The sequence below is a fragment of the Aedes aegypti genome, chromosome 2, assembly GCF_002204515.2.
Source record: "Aedes aegypti strain LVP_AGWG chromosome 2, AaegL5.0 Primary Assembly, whole genome shotgun sequence".
Taxonomy (NCBI): Eukaryota; Metazoa; Arthropoda; class Insecta; order Diptera; family Culicidae; genus Aedes; species Aedes aegypti.
This window is the reverse complement of record NC_035108.1, coordinates 110,875,625-110,896,237: the sequence shown is the minus strand read 5'-3', so window position 1 is coordinate 110,896,237 and position 20,613 is coordinate 110,875,625. Positions and strand designations below refer to the sequence as shown.

General features: G+C 35.9%; 2 protein-coding genes across 3 annotated transcripts in view; one reads left to right on the top strand and one right to left on the bottom strand.

Moving 5' to 3' along the window:
* Positions 1–409: 409 nt before the first annotated feature.
* LOC5572759 (cytochrome b5) lies at positions 410–14,336 on the bottom strand. The gene is made up of 3 exons (XM_001660530.2): positions 14,016–14,336; positions 1,823–2,016; positions 410–1,233 (listed from the first exon to the last, which is right to left on the bottom strand). The coding sequence occupies exons 1-3, from the start codon at positions 14,127–14,129 to the stop codon at positions 1,155–1,157; spliced, it is 387 nt and encodes a 128-aa protein (XP_001660580.2). The 5' UTR covers positions 14,130–14,336; the 3' UTR covers positions 410–1,154.
* A 5,928-nt stretch (positions 14,337–20,264) lies between these two features.
* Positions 20,265–20,613, top strand: part of LOC5572757 — a 60,202-nt gene continuing 59,853 nt past the window's right edge. Inside the window, exons 1-2 of one of the 2 annotated variants that reach the window (XM_021841939.1) lie at positions 20,265–20,353; positions 20,416–20,593. In XM_021841939.1, coding sequence (XP_021697631.1) covers positions 20,441–20,593 — 153 coding nt within the window. In that variant the 5' untranslated portion in view covers positions 20,265–20,353; positions 20,416–20,440. Of the gene's footprint in view, positions 20,594–20,613 lie in introns of both variants that reach the window. The other variant, XM_021841938.1, reaches the window with a different exon arrangement.

Sequence of the window (20,613 nt, the reverse complement as noted above, 5' to 3'; positions counted from 1 at the left end):
CACTCCTAAGAAATAAGAAGATTTTAGTTCAAGATACCTTAAAGAGTTCAACCACAGACAAACAGACGTCACACTCTCATCATTGTCCATCGACCACCTTTTTAACGGTCAATTCAAAAATATGGAAGGTGGCCAATCCGCCACCCGCAGCGCTCGCATCGTTTTTGTTCGCGTTTGACGTTTACACACTACCGCCATCTGTTGGCCCGTCAGCCAAATACACTAATTTTAACATTGGGCGTACATGTCCTCGTGACTATGATTTAGATCGAGATTTGTTCTAAGTGTTACGTCTGTTTGTCTGTGGTTCAACCAGTCTTTCATGGCCCAAATAAATTTTTCTAAAAGTAGGTATTCCATTGCATTTCTTTGGAAATGTGATATCTAATGTATTTTGTAAAACCACTCGTACAAATATAGACTTTTTTATTCCCAAGAATAGGCTAAATTTCGTACAGAAGCACAAACATATCTTCAAAAACAACCCTGAATCAGAAAAATGCTATCAAGTGCAAATAAAACCTACTAATCGTCAACATAATTTTCTCTCAATGCAACAACCAGTGATCGGAATCCAGATTTTGTCAACAACAATTATGCGCCTAGAATGTTTAGTGGTTAAAACAATATATTTTTCTTTTTTCGTTTTTGGTCTTCCTAGAAAAAGTTCAGCACAGTAGAAAACTTTTCCCCTTAGCGTTACAAAATATGCAATTTTATAAGTTAGGTTTTGAATTGATATTAAACTCTGAACATATCGCCTTAGTTACACGGGGAAAAAAGGTAGAACTGGAATTATTTACGGTAGAACCCTTGCCCTGGTCTTACCAACACGTGTAAATCCTTTGCTTATAACGTAAACTAGTCAAAAATGGATAAAACTTATGAACGCGGTCTCGTTGATTTCCTGCTTTCGGGTGTCGTCTGGAAAGTGGTTCCGGCTTATTTTTTGTGTATACGAGCGTGAGTATGTGTGCAAAAGATTTGTTTGTGATTTACCCTTCAACAGCACATCTCCTCCCGTTAAGCTGTCGTAGACTTAGAGTTTTTTTTTGTTTTGGAATGAAGAAAACGTTCGGCACGATTTCGTAAAGGCCTTCCTCTCCGAGCATGACACCACTTGCCTGCATCAAGACACCACTAACGTTGGCAGGTTACTGAGTAAAGTAGAACCGGTAGATGATGGTGGCCAGCAGTCCCAGGATCAGCGGCACGATCCACGATTTCAGGGAGCTGAAAGAGAAGAATGGGAAGAGAAATGAGTTTGAAGTACACAAAAGACTTTAAACGTGTTGTGAGCATGTATTATACATTTATACAGATTTTTCAGCATTTTTCGTTTTTTAACAATCTCTTAACTATCGCCAAGTTCACGTCCCGGAATCTATGCATCTTTTCAAGGTTGGCTCGAACAGGACGACAAACAAAATGAATCCAAACAGGAATCTGAAGATCCTTCTGAAAAGATTTTTCAGAGAATCCGGCAAGACGTTTTTTCTTAGATTATTTATCAGTTTTTTTAATGACTCAAGTATTACCGTGACATTACAACAAGTATTACTGCTCGTTTTGTATTCTAAAGAAATCCTATAAAAATCTTGTTTAAAACACCTTTCAAAACTCAACCAAGGTGTTTTTTGCTTGGGGATAACTCTAGAAATTACTCCTGAGGATGTACCAAGAATACCTTCAGGCACTTTTTTGTAACTTTCGTTCAAGTAAAGGAAAAACATTGTTTAGACTGGATTAAACTGGATAACTAAGCTTTTAACCAAATATGATAAAAATGGTGTTTTCTTATACTTATACTCAATATACTCACTTCTCGTCCTTCTGCTCGGTGCTCCAGTCGGGTTCCTTCTTAACGGGGACCTGCTTCCGCTCGGATTCGATCAGCTCGCCGACCTTGAACTTCTTCATCATCTCGCGGGCATCTGTGCTGTGGCCAACATCTTCGAACGCCTCGGTGGCATCCTTTCCGGCTTGCTCCAGTAGCACTTCCTCTCCGCCGGGATGCTGCGGGACAGAAATAAGTTGCCGTTAGTTGAAAAAAAAAGTAGAAATAAGTTGCCGTTAGTTGAAAAAAAGTTGAAGAAATAAGTTGCCGTTAGTTGTTTTGTTCCAGCACCATTGAAGATAGGCATAAATGGAATAAGGGCTTATCTTAAAATAACAATTAATAGTGACGGAACAAGTTTTTATCTTATCAAAGTGGTATCAAATTATGGAAATGTCGATAAGCATTTAAGGTGGGAGATAGTCAAGCCATATACGGTGAACCGCAAAAATAATTGTTTCTCTGGAAGATAACGAAGCTTGCTGAATGACTCGTCTGTTCTCATGGTTGTAAATGATCAAGCAGTAAGGTGTTTATTCGCAAGCTGACGTTGTATCTAGTCGATGTAATGATGACTAAGGAGTTGATACAACGGTAACTTACTAGGTGGTGTAATCTATCAATGGAATACCTGTTGCTAATTGTGAAACTCAAGTATCGTAAATGGAGTGAACATCATCATCATTGAGTGGTTCAGTTCAATAAGATCTGTCGGGATGCATGTGTAATAATTATTTTATTTTATTTTTTTTTTGTAACCAGTACTGGTTTGGTGGTCGTCGAATTATATGTATGAAATTTAGACAAAATGCTGTAATAATAACAAAATCTACCTGAATCAGGATTGTTATAAAATAATATTTGGAATTTTGAGAGAATCCAAATATCTTTGTGCGAAAGATCTTGCGAGAATTGTGTTTAGAATACAGTCAAAATCTTGCCCACGATTTATTCTGTAATTCAGTTAAAAAATCTGGGTTGTTTAGCCATTTATGTGAATCCAGCTAAAAATTCTATCAGAATCCCATTTAGGATTATTTGAATGCTCTGCCCAGGGTTTTGTGATTGTTTTGTTCAGTGTTGATAGACTCACACTCAAATAGATCAATACGCTCTCCTGTGAGAGCAAACTCATTAGAGATCTGCTTCACAAATCTCACGTTTGAGATTTTGATGCTAAATCACTCAATCAACTCAACCCGTAAAAAATGATTCAGTCGCAAAACCCGTCAAAAACTCGTAAAACCCGAATATTGTTGTTTACGTTAGAAAGAATACTATAATTTTACCAGACTAACAAGAAATTATTGCCGTGTGTGAGTAAACTTTAGAAATACGAGACAATGAGTCAAAAAGGTGAGCCAACTCATCCATGATTTTTTGACTGCTGAGTTGCGTTATTGACAACTCACGCATGAAAAATCTCAAGCGTGAGTTACGAGAAATTGAGTTTTTCACCACACTGGTTTTGTTCCAGATACAGTTTTATCCTGCCGAGGATGTTGCTTATCGATTAAACTGCTAAAGATTCTGTAGAAATCCTATCAAACACTCGTGAGAAGCCTGTCAAAGGTTTCCATAAAATTCATATCAATGTGAGAATCATCTTCAGAATTTTGTGAGAAATTTTCAAATTTAAAGATAATTTTGCCCAAGATTTTCGGTACGGTGTCGACTCTTTGACCAGCCATTTTCCAGATAAATTCTAGACCATGTTGATTTGGTGTTGTTTATGTTCTAGGTTGTATGAATAAACAGAGCAAAAGCTTTTACTTTACTTGAATACACCTGTTAGATAACTTTTTTAAAGGCACCAAATCTCAAGAGCCTGATAGGAATCTACGCTAGGACTCCAAAGCATCTTGGTAAGAATCTGCAGGATCCCGCTTAGAATTCTCAGGATCTTAGGGTTTCGCCTCGATATTGCTGAAAATTCGCAGGTTTCGGATGAGAATTTTCAAAAAACCATTATTCTTAGGTGATAATGGTAGACTTGCCGAATTCCTCAGGAAACCACCTTTTCAAAATCTACAACATTTCGCCAGAACTACACAAAATACCACTAGAAATCCATTATCTCGCTAGGATTTCACAGTACGCTCTAGAAATCTTAAGAATTTGTTGGGCATCAGATATTGGACAGAATCTTCAATAACCAATTATACATTCTCAGGATTCCGCAAAAACCCTCAGTGTCCGTGGTTAGGAACATGCAGACATCTTCAAGAATACGTTGAAATTTCTGAGAAGTTCCCTAAAACAGGGCTGGTAGCAGTCATACAGCAAAATAATAGTGACTTTAGTGACCAAATGATCGAAAAAGTGAGCAAAAAGTGACTTGACAACTTCAAGTATTGGTCATAAAAATGACAAGAAATGAAAATACGTTTTATGTATATATTAGCCAACCTACATATTAAGCAAATTTAGAATGTAAAAAACTGCATTTTTTTTCTTAACAGTTATCTGTCTGATATCATTTTTTACGAGACAAACATTAGCTTTATATAGGTTCCTATGTTATATTTTTGATTGTTGTGTATACCTAATGGGTCGAACCCGTTCTAATAGCATTATAGCAAATCAAGTGTTCACTGCACCACAGAGAACAGACGTTCATCTTTAATCGTCAGCGTGTGTAAGGCTTTGTACTGGTCATTTCAAAGTATGTCGTTATGCTCCTGTTACGCGGCTCTGTCATCAGAACACAGGAGCTTCAATTTTTCCGCTTTTTTCACTTTGGCGCTAGTGTCACCATAAAAAATTGCCACTTATCGCTAGCGTTGCTTTGTGTGTATGTTGACGTTCACTAGTGTGGTCGAAACGAGTTTGTATGTCGCGATGTCTGCGTTGGCGGCGCTGATGATTGACTCTAACGTTTACACATGATGTTGATGGAATTTTGTTCGAGCCTCCATGTCTGTTCTCTGTGACAGTACTACACACGTTCTGTATGATTATAGCAAAAGGTGTCGTCATGAGTAATAAAGATGAGGTCGGCCTCTTTTGGTTTAAACCGTCAAGTAAATAACACGTATTTTTATAAGTGCTTACTGGTAAACAAACTCGTCATAGAATTTTAGCAAAATTCCTGACGATCTTAATGGCAAAAATTCATTAAAAATTTCGAAATAGAGTTGCACAACGAATTACATTTTTTAACAAAGCTGTGGAATAAATCGAGGGTAAGTGTTTGGTTGTAGACAAAATTATGGCGGAAATCGAGAATAAATGTTAGAACAGTTTGAAAAACATCCTGACATAAATCAAACATCAAAAACAAACAAAAATAGAAACTCCTGCTAAACTGTTGGCGAAATTTCTGTAAAATCGAGAAGTTAAATAAACAATAGCTCCAGTACACAATAGATTATTGACGAACTCGAGACTCAAAAAATTAGATGAATGTCGTGCATAAAGAATTAGAATGAGATTCTATGTGTACTTCAAATACCTATATTTCAACAAAACATTTCAATGAATGAAATTTTGAAAAAAAAACATATCACTCAGTGAGGACTCGTAACCTCACGTTTCATCTGATCTGCGACCCTGAAAATGACCTTTTTAGCAAATTTAGATTACAAAGTAAACAGTAAACGATAGAAATTGCTGAAATTCATGAACAGGTAGATTTGACGTTAGAATTTTTTTTTTTGAGAACTTATGGGGTCTATTTTGTAAATCGAGCCAATTCATGTGACTCGTCTGTAGTCATTGCCGATCAAAGTAAGCATGCATATTTCAGATGTCGACAGTGACTCCAGTCGAATCGCTTTTGGTCGACTCGACTTATAAAATAGGGCCCTGTGAAATAATGGTGAAAAATATCGAGAAACAAAATGAGGTTTGAATATTTTTATTGCGGTAAAATATGAAGCTGTCGGTAGAGGGTTTAATTATTATCGTTCAATAATGTTCTGGCATTCATTACAAAAACATGTTTTTTGTATATAACTATTTATAAAGTCGTTTAAAAGCAGTGTCAGGGGTTAATCAATAGAAACATGTATTGTTTATTTGTTGGAATTTCTAATGTAATGCCTGAAATGATTTCCAGCAAAATTAGTACTCGCCTTTGAAGTTCTGGACGAGTTTCTGACAAATCTTTGTTTTTTTTTTTTTGTTATTATTTCTAGCCATCTCTGGCTTATATTCCGGAGGAATTTTGATGTTTTCTTCAGAAATCTGGTTTTGAATTCCTTCCATAGCCGTAGAGCACTCAGATCAGATATTGGTCCTGGTTTTCGTCAAATTTCCAGAATGTTTTTGCTAGAATGTTCTCCAAATCTTTTCCCAGGAAACTTTTAAATTTTCCGTTGTAAATGTCTACGAAATATTCACTTGAATTCTTCCAGAAAGTTAGCAGCGAAGGCGGGGATGCACCAACCTCGCACACTGTAGCCGTCGCTGAAAAAACGTGATCGAAATTGTTTTGACCTTGAAAACATGATTTTAGTACTATAGTGTCTTCGGGAAAGTTTTTCCATAAAATAATCGCTATTTTATGAAAGTGTCAATTTGGTGATTAATCCACCTAAAAGTGAGAACGAAATTTTATTTTTCGTATTTATGAATTTAAAAATAAACTTTATTCGGGAAAGTTGTAGGTAATATTAGAAGAAACAACTTTGCTGAAGACACCGTATGCATATTTTTTGATTTTCATGTACATTTGTGGAGTTTTTTGTGGAACGCCCCTAAAAATCACTTTTTTCATCATAACTTGGTTGGATGATTTTGTACAATTTTCAATTGTTCTAGTGTTATTTGTTACTTGCGAAAACGCATAACTTTCTCCAAAAGAGCATATTTTTATCTCTCATACTTTTCGAGGTATTGAAGGTTTAATATAAAATTTCGCACCTTTTTGACACTAAAAATCATTAGGTCGCGCACATTTCCGCAGTCTGAAACATGCTCATCCAATGGTTTGAAACTAATACTATGAAATGCAAAGAAAGCCACTTTTAGCCTGCTTTAGCCTGACGGTCAAAAGAAAGTCTGAAAAAATGTTTACTTACATGCAGATATAATTTACATTTATTCACTACCCCCTATATTGGCTTAACTTGAATATCTGGCATCACTGTATCGAATTTTATGCAATCAAATCAACAATGACATCAATCAACAACAGATCGGGATAATCTGTTCAGACAGGTTTACCACAGACAAACAGACTAAATATCATACACTCTTTTCATCGTTCACTTTTCTAACGTTAGTTCCATATATGAAGTAGGTGGTCAATTAGGGATTCCGGCTCCGACTACTTTTGCTGAATACCGATTCAACGGTACTACATCGATCAGTATCGGTAGGGTTTATGGGCAAAAGGTCGAAAGACAAAAAGTCGAAAGGACAAAAGGTCGAAAATGATTTGCTTGGTGGGAAATTTTTCCTAATTTTTCGACCTTTTTTTTCGAAATATTTTCGACCTTTTGTCCCTTCTTTTTTGTTCTTCGACCTTTTGGCTTTCGACCTTCTGTCCTTTCGGCCTTTTGTCTTTCGACCTTTTGTCATATATTCATCGGTAGTACTAGTAAAATACCGATAATGAATTTTTATCCACTAAACCAATAAAAAATGTTATAGTTTTCGTTTGTTCATAATAAATCCCTATATATTAGTTTTATTCATAATTATAACATTTATGCATTTTACAATAAATAGTTGATAATTTGTGGAGAATTAAAAAAAAAAATACATTTGTTGAAATATTTTAGAATATTAGTTATAGTTATCGGAAATATTTACCCTCGTGTCATGTGATTTGCCATCACCAGAACCGCTTGATTGATGATACGATTGGCGAAGGTTATTTATCAGCATCATACAAAATAAAACAGCGGAATTACTGAAATCTTTAGATGATCATATTAAAGATCATGTAACAAAATTTGTTCATACATTTTTCCATGAACCCATGTATAAAAGGGACCATTAATAAATTACAATCTGCTTACACTGCTCATCTACACTAACTTGTCCCATTTTCTATGTAAACCTTATGAGTTGCGAGCCAAATATGCGTAGAACGGCAGTACACGAAGGCGATTGTGGATTGTTTCTTCATATTTGTGTAAATGTGTTTTAATGCGAGAAAATCGGTAAGTATGCATTTCAAACTGTTTAATTGCTTTTTGGTTTATATGAGTGGCACCCAATTTCAGCATCCGTACTAGCTTTGGCTGAGTTTAAATTGATATTTCGAATATTTAAGTTGTCATTACGATTAATCGATACTTTGAATCGATGTTTGGAGCATCTAGAATCGAATGAATTGATTTTCTTAAATCGAGTTTTTTGATTCGATTCATTTTGTAGAAATCGATAAATATTTCTTAATGAATTGATGGGATAGAAACCAAATTTTTAATTAGTGAATTTGTTGTATCGAATATGAAAACTGATTTTATTAAAAGATGTTGGTGTCGACTGCTAATTCATTTGATCCCATCCCAAACTTCATAAATTTCAATTCAAATATATAGATGCAAAGGATTCGATTAAATCAATAAATAGATTCGACAGTTCAAATGTGAATCGATTCAGTAACATCGATGCTATGGAGAAATTTGCTCAACGCTTTGTACACTGAATCCTTATACGAGGAACTAAACTTGTGATAAATTTGTCTGAACAGATTATTCCGACCTGTTGTTGATTGATTATATTATTGACTTTATTGCATGAAATTCGATACAGTGATGCCAGATATTCAAGTTAAGCCAATATAGGGTGTAATGAATAAGTGTAAATTATATCTGCACGTAAGTAAACATTTTTTCAGACTTTCTTTAGACCGTCAGGCTAAAGCAGGCTAAAAGCGGCTTGCTCTGCATTTAATAGTATTAGTTTCAAACCATTGGATGAGCATGTTTCAGACTGCGGAAATGTGCGCGACCTAATGAGTTTTAGTGTCAAAAAGGTGCAAAATTTTATATAAAACCTTCAATAACTCGAAAAGTTTGAGAGATAAAAATATGCTCTTTTGGTTTTGCGAGTAACAAATAACACTAGAACAATTGAAAATTTTACAAAATCATCCAACCAAGTTATGATAAAAAAGTGATTTTTAGGGGCGTTCCACAAAAAAAAATCCACAAATGTACATGAAAATCAAAAAATATGCATACGGTGTCTTCAGCAAAGTTGTTTCTTCTAATATTACCTACAACTTTCCCGAATAAAGTTTATTTTTAAATTCATAAATACGAAAAATAAAATTTCGTTCTCACTTTTAGGTGGATTAATCACCAAATTGACACTTTCATAAAATAGCGATTATTTTATGGAAAAAACTTTCCCGAAGACACTATAGTACTAAAATCATGTTTTCAAGGTCAAAACAATTTCGATCACGTTTTTTCAGCGACGGCTACAGTGTGCCTCAGGCTGAATTTCCCCATAATAAAGAGGCAATAATAATATAGTCCCTATTTTTCTTGAGTCAAGAATCTTGACTTTTTGATTTCAAAACCACACTATTGCCTTTATAATAACAAATATTTATTTCTTTCTGTTTGTGTTAGAAAAGCTAACCCAGCCTTAAATTTCATTATCATCAGATCACGAAAAAAGTGACTTTAGTGACCATTTTTCTGAAATAATATAAAAAAAATGAAATACAAAATAGCGAGACGAAATTTATGATTAAAACTCTGTGTGAGTCTTAGACTCCATGTTGCTCTTGTGTCAGTGCTTTGTTCAAGTGTTCCAAATCTGAAGAATAGTGGTTTTATTAAGTGACTATTGTGGGCTGGTCATTCAGTACGAATGCCTAAGAAAAGAGGGTTTTCCCTAGTTGAGATACTGATGGAGATTAATGACCTCATAGAACATTGCGAATGCATGACCAATAACCATCCCGAAGTACAGTTGTGTTCAGAATAATAGTAGTGAAAGCCGTTTTTCATACAAAATGCTCAACTTTGGCATGCTGTAACTTTGTTTCCATATGAGCAATCAGCATGAAATTTCGGCAGTGAACTACAAATATACTCAATTTTATTAGCACAAGATTTGAAAATTTTCACACCACCGGCTAAAAAAATAAGCACCAGGTGAAATCGCTCAAAATAATAGTAGTTTTAATAATTTAAATATCGGCTGCATTTTGAGTTTTTAATTTATTTTTTATTCGTCGTTTCAACCATTTCCACCCAAGCTATAAATGTATCAACAAGCCATTTTTTTACAAAATTGTTGCTGAACAAAAATTTACAAAAGAAAAACTACTATTATTTTGAGCGATTTCACCTGGTGCTTAACTTTTTAGCCGGTAGTGTGAAAATTTTCAAACTTTGTGATAATGAAATTGAGTATATTTGTAGTTCACTGCCAAAATTTCCTGGCGATTGCTCATATGGAAACAAAGTTACAGCATGCCAAAGTAGAGCATTTTGTATGAAAATAGGCTTTCACTACTATTATTCTGAACACAACTGTAAATAGGCGCGTACGAGATCCCTTAGTAGTTGGTGGGATTTGAGGGAATATCGGCGAAATTAGAGCTCTGGAATGCAGTCGGTGTGTAGTTGACTCGCTATTCAAATGACTAAATCAGCAGATACAATAATATTCACAAATATTTACAAATTTCAATGGTATTTGAAAATGTTGCCTAAAACGGATCCCCTTTGTTGCAAAAATCTGGGGGTGCCAAAAATGGAGCATGCCAAAAACGGAATCCCACTGTATAATTTCAAAAAATTTAAGGCCAATTTTGGATACCTCCCACTACCTGCATGTATCATTTTTTTGTACGCAAGACGTAACATTAGTATGATCATCCACCATGCTTTTTTAGTGGAAGTTTTCCTGAAATTTAGCATTTTCTTTTTCCAGGTAAAATTCCAGTTATTGCCATAGAACTTTCTTTGAGAATTGCTTCAAGGAATTCAACAGAGATTTCTAAGAAATATCTCTTGAAATTCGTAGTCGTCTTTTTCCAAGTATTCCTTCAATAGAGCGCTGCATACGACGAGCCTAACCTCACTTATTTGACAGCTGCTGGTCCTGTTGTTTACGTTTCGGACTTAGTCGTTTTTTCCATCATTTTTTCATCTTCGCATTTCTATCACCAGCATGCTGATGGTGACGATTTTCCACGGTAGGAAGATAGAATAGTAAGATCCGTGGGTATCTGCAGTGGATTTGACCAAACTGTAAACAACAGGACCAGTACCTGTCAAAATTGATGCGTGACGTCACAGTGCAGTGTAGTATACTTGTTCAGAAACTTTTCCAACAGAAATTTATTTATTTTTTTATTAATTTATTTACTCTTCGTAACGTAAGGCTTTGCCTTTTCAATTGTTACAATTTGTAATTGTAATTGTAATTGTAATTTATTAAACGTACGATATCCTGTTAGTTATACAACTATTAATCGGGACAAGGAAAGCAGTAAAAAGTAAGTTGAAAAGTCAGAGGCGTCACGTCAGCATGTGCAACATGTGCACTGCACAGGTGGCATCTCGTTCATTCTGACCACCATCAATATGTACTACTTATCAATGACAATTAAATATTTCATTCACTTAACAACCATTACAAATATCACTGTTATCAATAGTTTGTTACGTAATTTACATTCATCAAAATAGTTGTTAAAATTTTGCTTTGCAAATGAAATGAAATAGGCGTTTTGTGGCGACGCGCGATCTGAGAACTTTTTTTTTTCCTCGCGCATTGCTGCGTGACACTTTATCCCACGCTACACGTTGCTGGCTGTGACGATGAAATCCAACGTGTGCACTTTCATCGGGAAACGGGCTGCCCGGTATCGTACACGCAACGCTGCCAATGTGGTAGAGAGCTTTTCGAACTACAAATGCCAGTGTGTGAGTAGCCAAAGCGTCAACTCCGGCCAGTGCACATCTTGCTACAGCAACCAACCAAGTCGATCAGTGTGAGAACGCAGATGGGAATGACAAGAGAGAAATCAATCCACGAGAGAGATTCCTTCTGCTTGCTCTCTTTTTGCCTTTGCGCCGTCAGCAATCGGCATCACCACGCGTGAAGCGCAGGTGTGTCTCAGGCAGTGGAAGATAACCTAAACTAACCTCACTTTTTGCATATAGGGTGTCCCAGAAAGTATAAGCACGACTTAACCAGACTGCCATTTCGAGACTAATGTAAATAAAAATCTGATTTTCACACATTTCATTCTCTTACTTATCAAGAGAAGCTTTATTTATTGACTGTTAATAGTTTTGTTCGCTTTGGTTTGGCATGCAGTCTCAAGAAATCAAAGGAAAACAGTGGGTAGATTTGGAATTTAGAACGATTTTTTCGCTACCTATTTGTTGTTGGTGTTACATTTCTGGAAGCTCTTCATGGGTTTTGCACAAATCGTGTTACTTCTGAGCGACTTTGTTCTACCAAATTTGTACTGGGTCATAAAGTACGTACAATAAAAATCGAGTATTTTTCACGATACTAACTGTTTTGGTTCATTTCTATGTAAAGATTTGGTGACCATTAGTCACAGTTTTGAATTACAAGATTAATTATAAACCAGTGCTGTTAAAATTGTCACTACTTCTTCAGAATTTATCATTTAATGATGTCTGATTTTAAAATCACATACCATACGTGTTGATTAAATTGGGTTGTTCAGTAATGACAAATTTACCAGTTTTTATAAATTAATCGAAAGCAGACATTTTTTTAACGATTTTATTATGCTCGATATCTTAATTTTGATATTGTAAATGATTGACCATTCACAGACTTCAATCTCAAATTTGAGGCGTAATGACATCTCATCCCGACAGCCCCTACCGTAGTAATGTACTCTTTACAAAAATCACTACACATCTTTTGATGCTGTGCTCGGAGGAAGTCCACTAAGAATTTTGAATAAGTATCTCCAAGTATTCTCACATACTGTCAATGAGCAGATTTCTTCAAACCGAATTGCTAAAATTTTGGCTTTCAAGGATTTTCTGGATTCCCAAAGATGTTTTTTGAGGAATGCTATGATTTTCAGAATTTCCTTAGTAAACAGGACATATCTGTAACTAAGCTCCTGATAAAAATCCTGAAGTAACTCTAAAGAGACGTGCTTATCAATTTGTACTGGCAATATGTTTCTTTATTTTAATGTGTTACAACTTTAACTCGATACAACTTGCAAGTATTTATTCAGCTCCAAACAAGAATTAGTCCAAGTTTCCCCAAATAAAAAGGATTTTAAAATAAATATCGAGTTATGGAGAGAAATTTACTTCTCACGTGACATCGACTAGTGGAGATATCGAATTATAGAAATATCGACTAATGGAAAGCACGATGTATGGAAATATGAAGGGACCGAATAATCCATCGAGTTATAGAGTATATCGAGTTGTGGAGAGTCAACATTATGGAGATGATCATGTTTACCCAACAAACTGAGAACCCCTGTTCCAAGATGTAAATTTTCTCACGAAAATGATATACCGCCGCGCCCCGATAGATAACAGTTGATCATGATCAACAAACTATACAAAGAGGCGAAGATGACGAGGAGAAAACAGAGTGTCCGCACGCGATCAATCGTCAGCACATTTATTGCAAGTTGATGATGATATGTTTAATGACGGTGGTGACCTTGAACTTTGTACACAAAAAAATACGCGACGGTTTTGCCGCCTACTGTGTGCGTGTATGCGCGTGTGCGATCCAGGTCCAGAATATGGTCCGAGCAAAGCAAAAATCTGTCTGTGATGAAGATCGAAGCAATCGAATTTAGTTATTTTTAGTGTTATCCCACAGCCTGCTTTGCAAAATGAAGCATGCACAGTAAATGAAATTGCAAACAGTTTTCCCGTTTACATGTATTGGTATCGGAAAGAAAGCCTATCTATTTAAATGCCGACATATTGAACAGAAAAACAAGAAAATTGTTTTCCCCAATTACATAATCTACCCGTTTTGGAAGCCTCAGCGCTTGCTTATAAGTTGACTGAAAAATGGCTTATCGCCGGGCAGAGACCCCTTCATTATCAGGGCGTTGAAAAAGCGCACAAGATTGTAATCCTATTCACCCCTTCCCTAGGTGCATATTGCCATGCCTCCTCCCCTGCAAAGACGTGAAAATTCCACGTCAGGTATGCAGCGAACTCTAGTTGAAGTGATTTTCCTCCATAATCATCATCCATTATCATTATCATTCGGTACGAACCTCGTTCAGGAACTCCGTCACGTCGTAGACATTGTTGTGGATCACAATCCAGGTGGATTTGTTCGTGTTGTGGGCTTTGATTTCCGCCAGCGAGAAGGTTTTCACTTCCGACATGTTGAAGAAGCTGGGTTTGGTTTATTCTTCTCTAGCACAAACTGATTAACCGGAATGGGAAGATGACTGGGCACTAAATATGGAGATTTCGATGATGTCTCACACTGTGTTTTAAATCCGAGAAAGACACTAAACTCGCGAAACTTTCCCCCAGACGTTGCTCCTCGCTGACATCCAATGCGGAACTGTCTCGAACGAATGAAGAAAACGGCGTTTTGCTGCGGGAGTCTGGCTGCTGGCTGACAGATGGCTTTCTTCTATGTCGACTTGTTTTCAGCCATTGCCGCCGATAAGTAGGGGCAAGCGAATCACACAGAAAAAACAAGTACATTGAGGCAAAAATCTCGCATGATTTTCACAAGATCACACTAATGAACGCGATTTTTATTATATTTTTATTGGCTCATAAGACACTTGTGTATTTCATACGACGATACTGAGATTTATACGACTAGTATAATGTTTTCATAACTATCAATTGTCAATGTCATAAGAACGCTTATGAACCCCATTGCTCATCATTGTGAAAAACCACGAGAGGCAAATTTTCTCGGTACAGGCATTTCACCAAAGACACTAGATTTCACTATCAGAAATTCATTATGGGTTCCGAAATTGACACGTGTTTGCTGATTTTTCGTTGGCTTATAAGCCATTTTACGAGACGTTCGAATGACGTTTTCTGGCGGGCCGCTCATTGTTGTTGTTCAAAAAACTAGCATGATATGTGAATGGCGCTGGTCACATTTTTGTTGGCGATGACGTCCCCGTCTCTTTCAGCGCATGTTTCTACCAGGTTTACATGAATTACAGGTAACGTAGATGAAAAATATCTTCCCTGCCTACTGATTTAAATCTTACATGCGAAAATCAAAAACTTTGTTTCATTGCCACCAGCGCCATTGATGAATATGCTCCTTCCAAATGTAGCGCTAGAAGAAACGTAAATAAATCGGCCCGCCAGAAACTTTCAAAGCTGGTAAACAAAAGGAAACCATATGATTCGAAACGTCTCATAAAATGGCTTATTGCGTTTTAAATGCATTAAAAGGTTATTTTTTTCTATTTGTCATCAAATCCGCTGTTACTAATACTTTATTTTGAACAGATTGTGTAATTAGATCCGAGCAGCAAGGTTGTTGTATGAAAACTGAATACAAATTGTATGTCGCGTAAGAAATCTGAAACCCCCCTCATCAATAAATCCCTTCGTAATTCATTGACCGCCCCCAACGTAAAACCTGCACCAATTGAAGCGTTCTTCACAACTTTTCTCAATACTTTTTCGCGGCTTTGATATGTTAAAAATAGGTGAGCCAACTCGAGAAAATCGAATTTTCATCCACTTTGTTTTATAGCGATTCTTATGCTTACAGTAAAGTGCTTTAATCAAATTGCGGCGTGACAAAATGGATGAAAATTAGATTTTCACAAGTTGGTTAACCTATTTTTCAACGCGAATTAGTATAATTCATATGTTGAAATTTATAATCTAAAGCTCAAATTACACAAGATAGTCTTATGAAACCAAGAATGGAATAGAATGTTAATTCATAAAACTATCTATGGATTTTGTTATCATGTCAATGCTGGTTCATAAGATCATCTTACGAAATTCCTACAAGGTGTGTTATGGAAACAACATCTGCCGAAAATCATACGATGGTCATATGAATTTCAAAGATTTTTCTTGTGTCATAATTCCATAAGCAAATCTTATTACAGTCTTACGTCCGCTTTCCTCAGTATAGAGTCAACTTTCGTTCGTTGCACTAAACCTGTAGCCCACTTAGTGAAAGACTTTCACTAATCGGGCTGAGTTTCGAGCTGTCAAAAAACATAGAACAAAAGAAAAACAGAGCTACCAACATTGATAAATTCCGTCTTATGTCAGAAAATGACGTTTGCCTTCGTTCTAGTTGGGCTATAGCCCAACTAACGAGAGCCCACTTAAATATAGTGCAACCAGGTCCGTCCCACTCAGGCTCAGATTGGGTACCACTTCTAGTACTGCATTTGGTCCCTCGGTAGTGCAAAAGGTACCCAAGTTTGACACATCGCAGTACACTTTTCACGGCATTCTAGATTACCTTATGAGCCATCAAGTTTTGAGCATTTGCAAGGGACATGAAGGTCTTTAATTTGTCTTTGGTGCAACGAACGAAATTCGACTGTACTCAAGTTTGTTAACTCTCGCATACTTATGATCTCGCCCTAAAAGCGAGATAATAAAGTGCGTAGCTCGTTGTTCTGTCGTTTATCCTTTACTGTTAATTTTGTTACGTTTATTCATGCTTCATCGATTCGTAAAAACTAATGAAAGTTACTCATTGATCAACCATATACTCAGGCAAATGGACTATCGAAAAACATAGGAACCCCTTATGAATATTCGCCACAAGGAATCGGGTTGAAATTCATAAATTTGCCTATGAAACAGAAATTTGAAAACAAAAATAGTTTTCGCGGCAACCTAAAATCGAACCAAGAACCTTGCGATCGATAGGCTCGTGCGTACACCCCGCACCTATCGACGCCTTGGTGTGGAGTGATGCTAAAACGATACATAAATTGTTTGTATTGCGACAATCGTTCCATCTTACATAAGTCAAAATGTATGAATTTCGATAGTCCAGTACGCTGCGTGTACGATATAAATGTTCAATGATACGGTACTGAATTTTTTAAATAATCTTTTATCGGTATATTTCAGTTACGTTTATGAGTAAGTTTTGTAATGTGGGCTATAGCTATATATAGTTAAAATAAATGTGTAAAGCGTTATGGATAAAAATTTCTGTATATTCTTAACTTTAATAAAATAAAGAATTGTAAAAAATTGATGATACACTGAGCTCAATCTCCAGCTAGATTATATGTGCACCTACATATATTTTTGCAATCAAGCTTCGCATTTGAACTGTATTAATTCTGCACATAAAAGTAAATGTTACGTAACCGTTAGTTCTTATTTGCATCACTTTTATAAATTAAATGCGATTGCATGTGATTTCAATAAATCACGCCAATATATTTAACTTGCGACAAAATGTTTATTTTCCCTCATTTCTCCAAATAAAAAAAATTTGAAAACTAAATAGACACTTTATATCGTTTATTAAACTCAAACGCATGTTTATTTACACTCAAAGGAAAACATTTGGGTGGATTTCAAAGGTTTTCAGCAGCAAGTTCGTGGCCTGTGAGTAAAATGAGCAGCTTTAGCAAAGACGAAATATGTCTCTGGTTGTACAGTTGATGGGATAGCCTTAGTTTCTGCCGGAGTACGGGTAGCGCTACATAATGCTAGAACTTCCCGCATAGAAAAATACAATTTGCCTTAGTTTCCAAACAATAAGCTGCATGTAATTGATACGGTTAAAATATTACAAACTGTTGCATTTATGTCGAACATTTTGACACCTCAATCTCCAAACAATAAATAACGTTTTATCAAAGCCATTGCAAATTGTTACAATTTAGTATTTTGTTCATATATTGTTGAATGATATGAAGTTCAAAGTCGTGAGAAACAGTAACAACATAAATCTACCTTCTGGGGAATGGTTTTTGTTTCATTTTGTGCAACACAAACACATGAATATTTAACTATAAACTACTTTTAAGCAACAATTTGGCAAACAGTTGAAGCACAGATAACAGATGTTTATGTCCGATTGTAAAACTGTGTAAGACAATTAATGTTGATTTTAAGTGGCAACACAAGTAGCAACATCGTGGTGGCGCTGTTATCGCTAAGTTCCCATGGTGATGTCTGTGGTGAATATGAAACATTTCAAGATACTTATATTCACCACTGATTGCAGCAATCCGTTGTGTGGCGGCGCTAGTGTTTTCAACGTGTTTTAGTTTGAATATTTAAAGTTTTCAGAAGATTTTTGTTCTAGCATAAACATCTGTTATCTGTGGTTGAAGCGATACACGCTAGAAAATTTACACCATGATAAAATTCACAGTATATTTTATAGAAGTTCCATATTTTGATGAAAAAAAAATTAGATTTCTCCTCACCCTTGATAGCAATACTAAAACAAGCACTGCTATTTTGTTTTTTTTTAAGATGTAAAATCCTAAAAAAAAACATAAAAATAACTACTGTGTAAAAATGTTATCATACACTCTGTTAAATTTTCCATGCGTGTTTGTTTTCACGCTGTCTGAAAAATAGAAAAATAAAAAACGTCGCGAGTTTGTTATTTCTGCTCCTGCTAGTTTATAGTCGTTTTTTCATTGAAATGTTATTAGAACCGGATCCGGATGTGCTGGTAAGTAATCTGATCCCAAGTTTGATCCCATGAATCATCATGTAATGTGCATCTGTTTGTTTCTCTCCAGAAAACAGCTGCCGTTTTTGCTTCGGTCGAAACGGTGATAAGCGGAAGAACCGGGACGGAATGATGATGATGCCGCGCAGCTTGGATTGCAACTTATCAAACCAGTGTCCCGAGCTCCTACATTTAAATGCTAGTGATTAAATTATGAATAATAATAGTTTTAGTTCTACAATTCTAGTTGATCATTTTCAATAGCGAATAATGAAACAAGTAGTGCGTGTGGGTTGAACTCATTTCAAACAAAAAAAATTGATTATAAAGTGATAACAAGTTATTCGTGATCAATCTTGATTCCATAGGTTTTAATTAAAACTAAGTTTTTCCACACTTATTTCCTTGTTTCATTGCCTCTTCTAAGAAATATCCCGGTTCTTTTTTAAATGGTATAAATGTAATAGAACAGTTCAGCTTACGTTTAAAATACCATAAAGTACCATAAGCCAACAATTACACATACATTATTTGATTTCAATAAATAAATATGGTTTAACAATTTCTCAACTGTTTGCCCAACATTAGATTTGGCAAAAAATGGATGGTTTACCCACCCTTTGGCAAACCATCCACGACAAATTTTGTTCGAGAAAATCGTCGTTTTTGAATGGTTACATAACTTAACCGCCTATTCCCCACATTGTTATTTGCCCATTTACCATTTACCGAACTGTAAAAGTCGTTTGCGGTAGTGTCGGTTTATTGTTATTTTGGATGTTACAGGAAACGGGTTAGATATTGTCTTTAGTGGTTATGGATAGTTTGGTAAATTGTACCAGTACGGTTCTAGTTTATGCGGGTGCGCTAGCATTCATTCGGAATCGGCTCAAACTTCCTTTAAGCGTGGCACCAGAGCTGCCAGATGATTTGATAGAAAATCTGTATCCACCAGGTTAGAAAATCTGTGTCCCATACAAAAAAATCTGTGTCCATACAAAAATTGTTGAAAGAAAATCTGTGTTCCATACAAATTGAATCTGTGTCAGAATAAAAATATCTGTGTAATACAGGTAAATCTGTATATATGGCAGCCCTGCGTGGCACTGATTTCACTGTAATCCATGTCGTTCACCGTCGCAGAATTTGGAACTGGTGCAGTCAGATTCAGAATCTCTGGAATAAAAGAAATGGCTAATTCGTCAAAGAGTTTTTTTTAAACATTTTCACTTGTTTTATCAAATAAAAACAAGATTTCATTAATCATTTTATGACCCAATTACTTGTGATCGACGCAACATGATTGTCAATAATTTTTGATTTTTCATCCAAATATGGGTAAAAACACTACCCATATTTGGGTGAATCGACTTAACTTATAATATGGTTAAATTTTACCAACTTTTATTGCTAAATTTTACCCAAATTATGCGTTTTAAGTGTAAAACCTATAAATGGGTAGATGAATTACCCATTTATGGGTAATCTGATCTAAGCGTGCAGAATATTTTTTGAATTATAATATTTTTGCGTGTCAGCTTTTGAGCAATTTTGAGAAGTTTTTTAACGTGACCGAAAGATGTCGACATAACCGAAGTCCAATAGAAGTAATAAACCATAGAAAAATAATGTCGCTGGCGTCGCTGTCGGAACATCTTTTGCTGACGGAGATAGGCGGGGCTATAAATGTCAACGTGAAAATGTATGCAGTTTGACACTTATGTACCCAACATGTTTCTGGACGAGAACAAAGGGAACACTAGCGGCATTCGTCCTCTATAGTTTTCTATCTCTATTCGAAGTCCACATATCGTGTATAAAAAAGCCTTTTCGTTGTTCAGGCCCACTGTGCGCTCAATTAAATCCCGCCTCAACTTTGTTATTGTTTACATGTGCATCTCTCTCAAATTCCGATTTTTCGTGTCGCAGTTTCAGATTGTGATTTTTTAAACTACCGCGAATGTTTTAATATATTTTACAGTATATTAAATATATTACAGTGTTTTAGTGTTCAGTGATCCCAGAATGGACCGGATTCGGTTGACGTATAATTTCGACCAAAGCTGTTACTATGACGAGGAGAAGAAGATCCGTTTTGAGCCACCGGTTTACGAGCAGAGATACCTGATCGTGCTCCGTTTGCTGGAACTCGACTTTTGGAAGAGTTCGTTCAAAAAGGTTTGTGAATTATGGGTTTT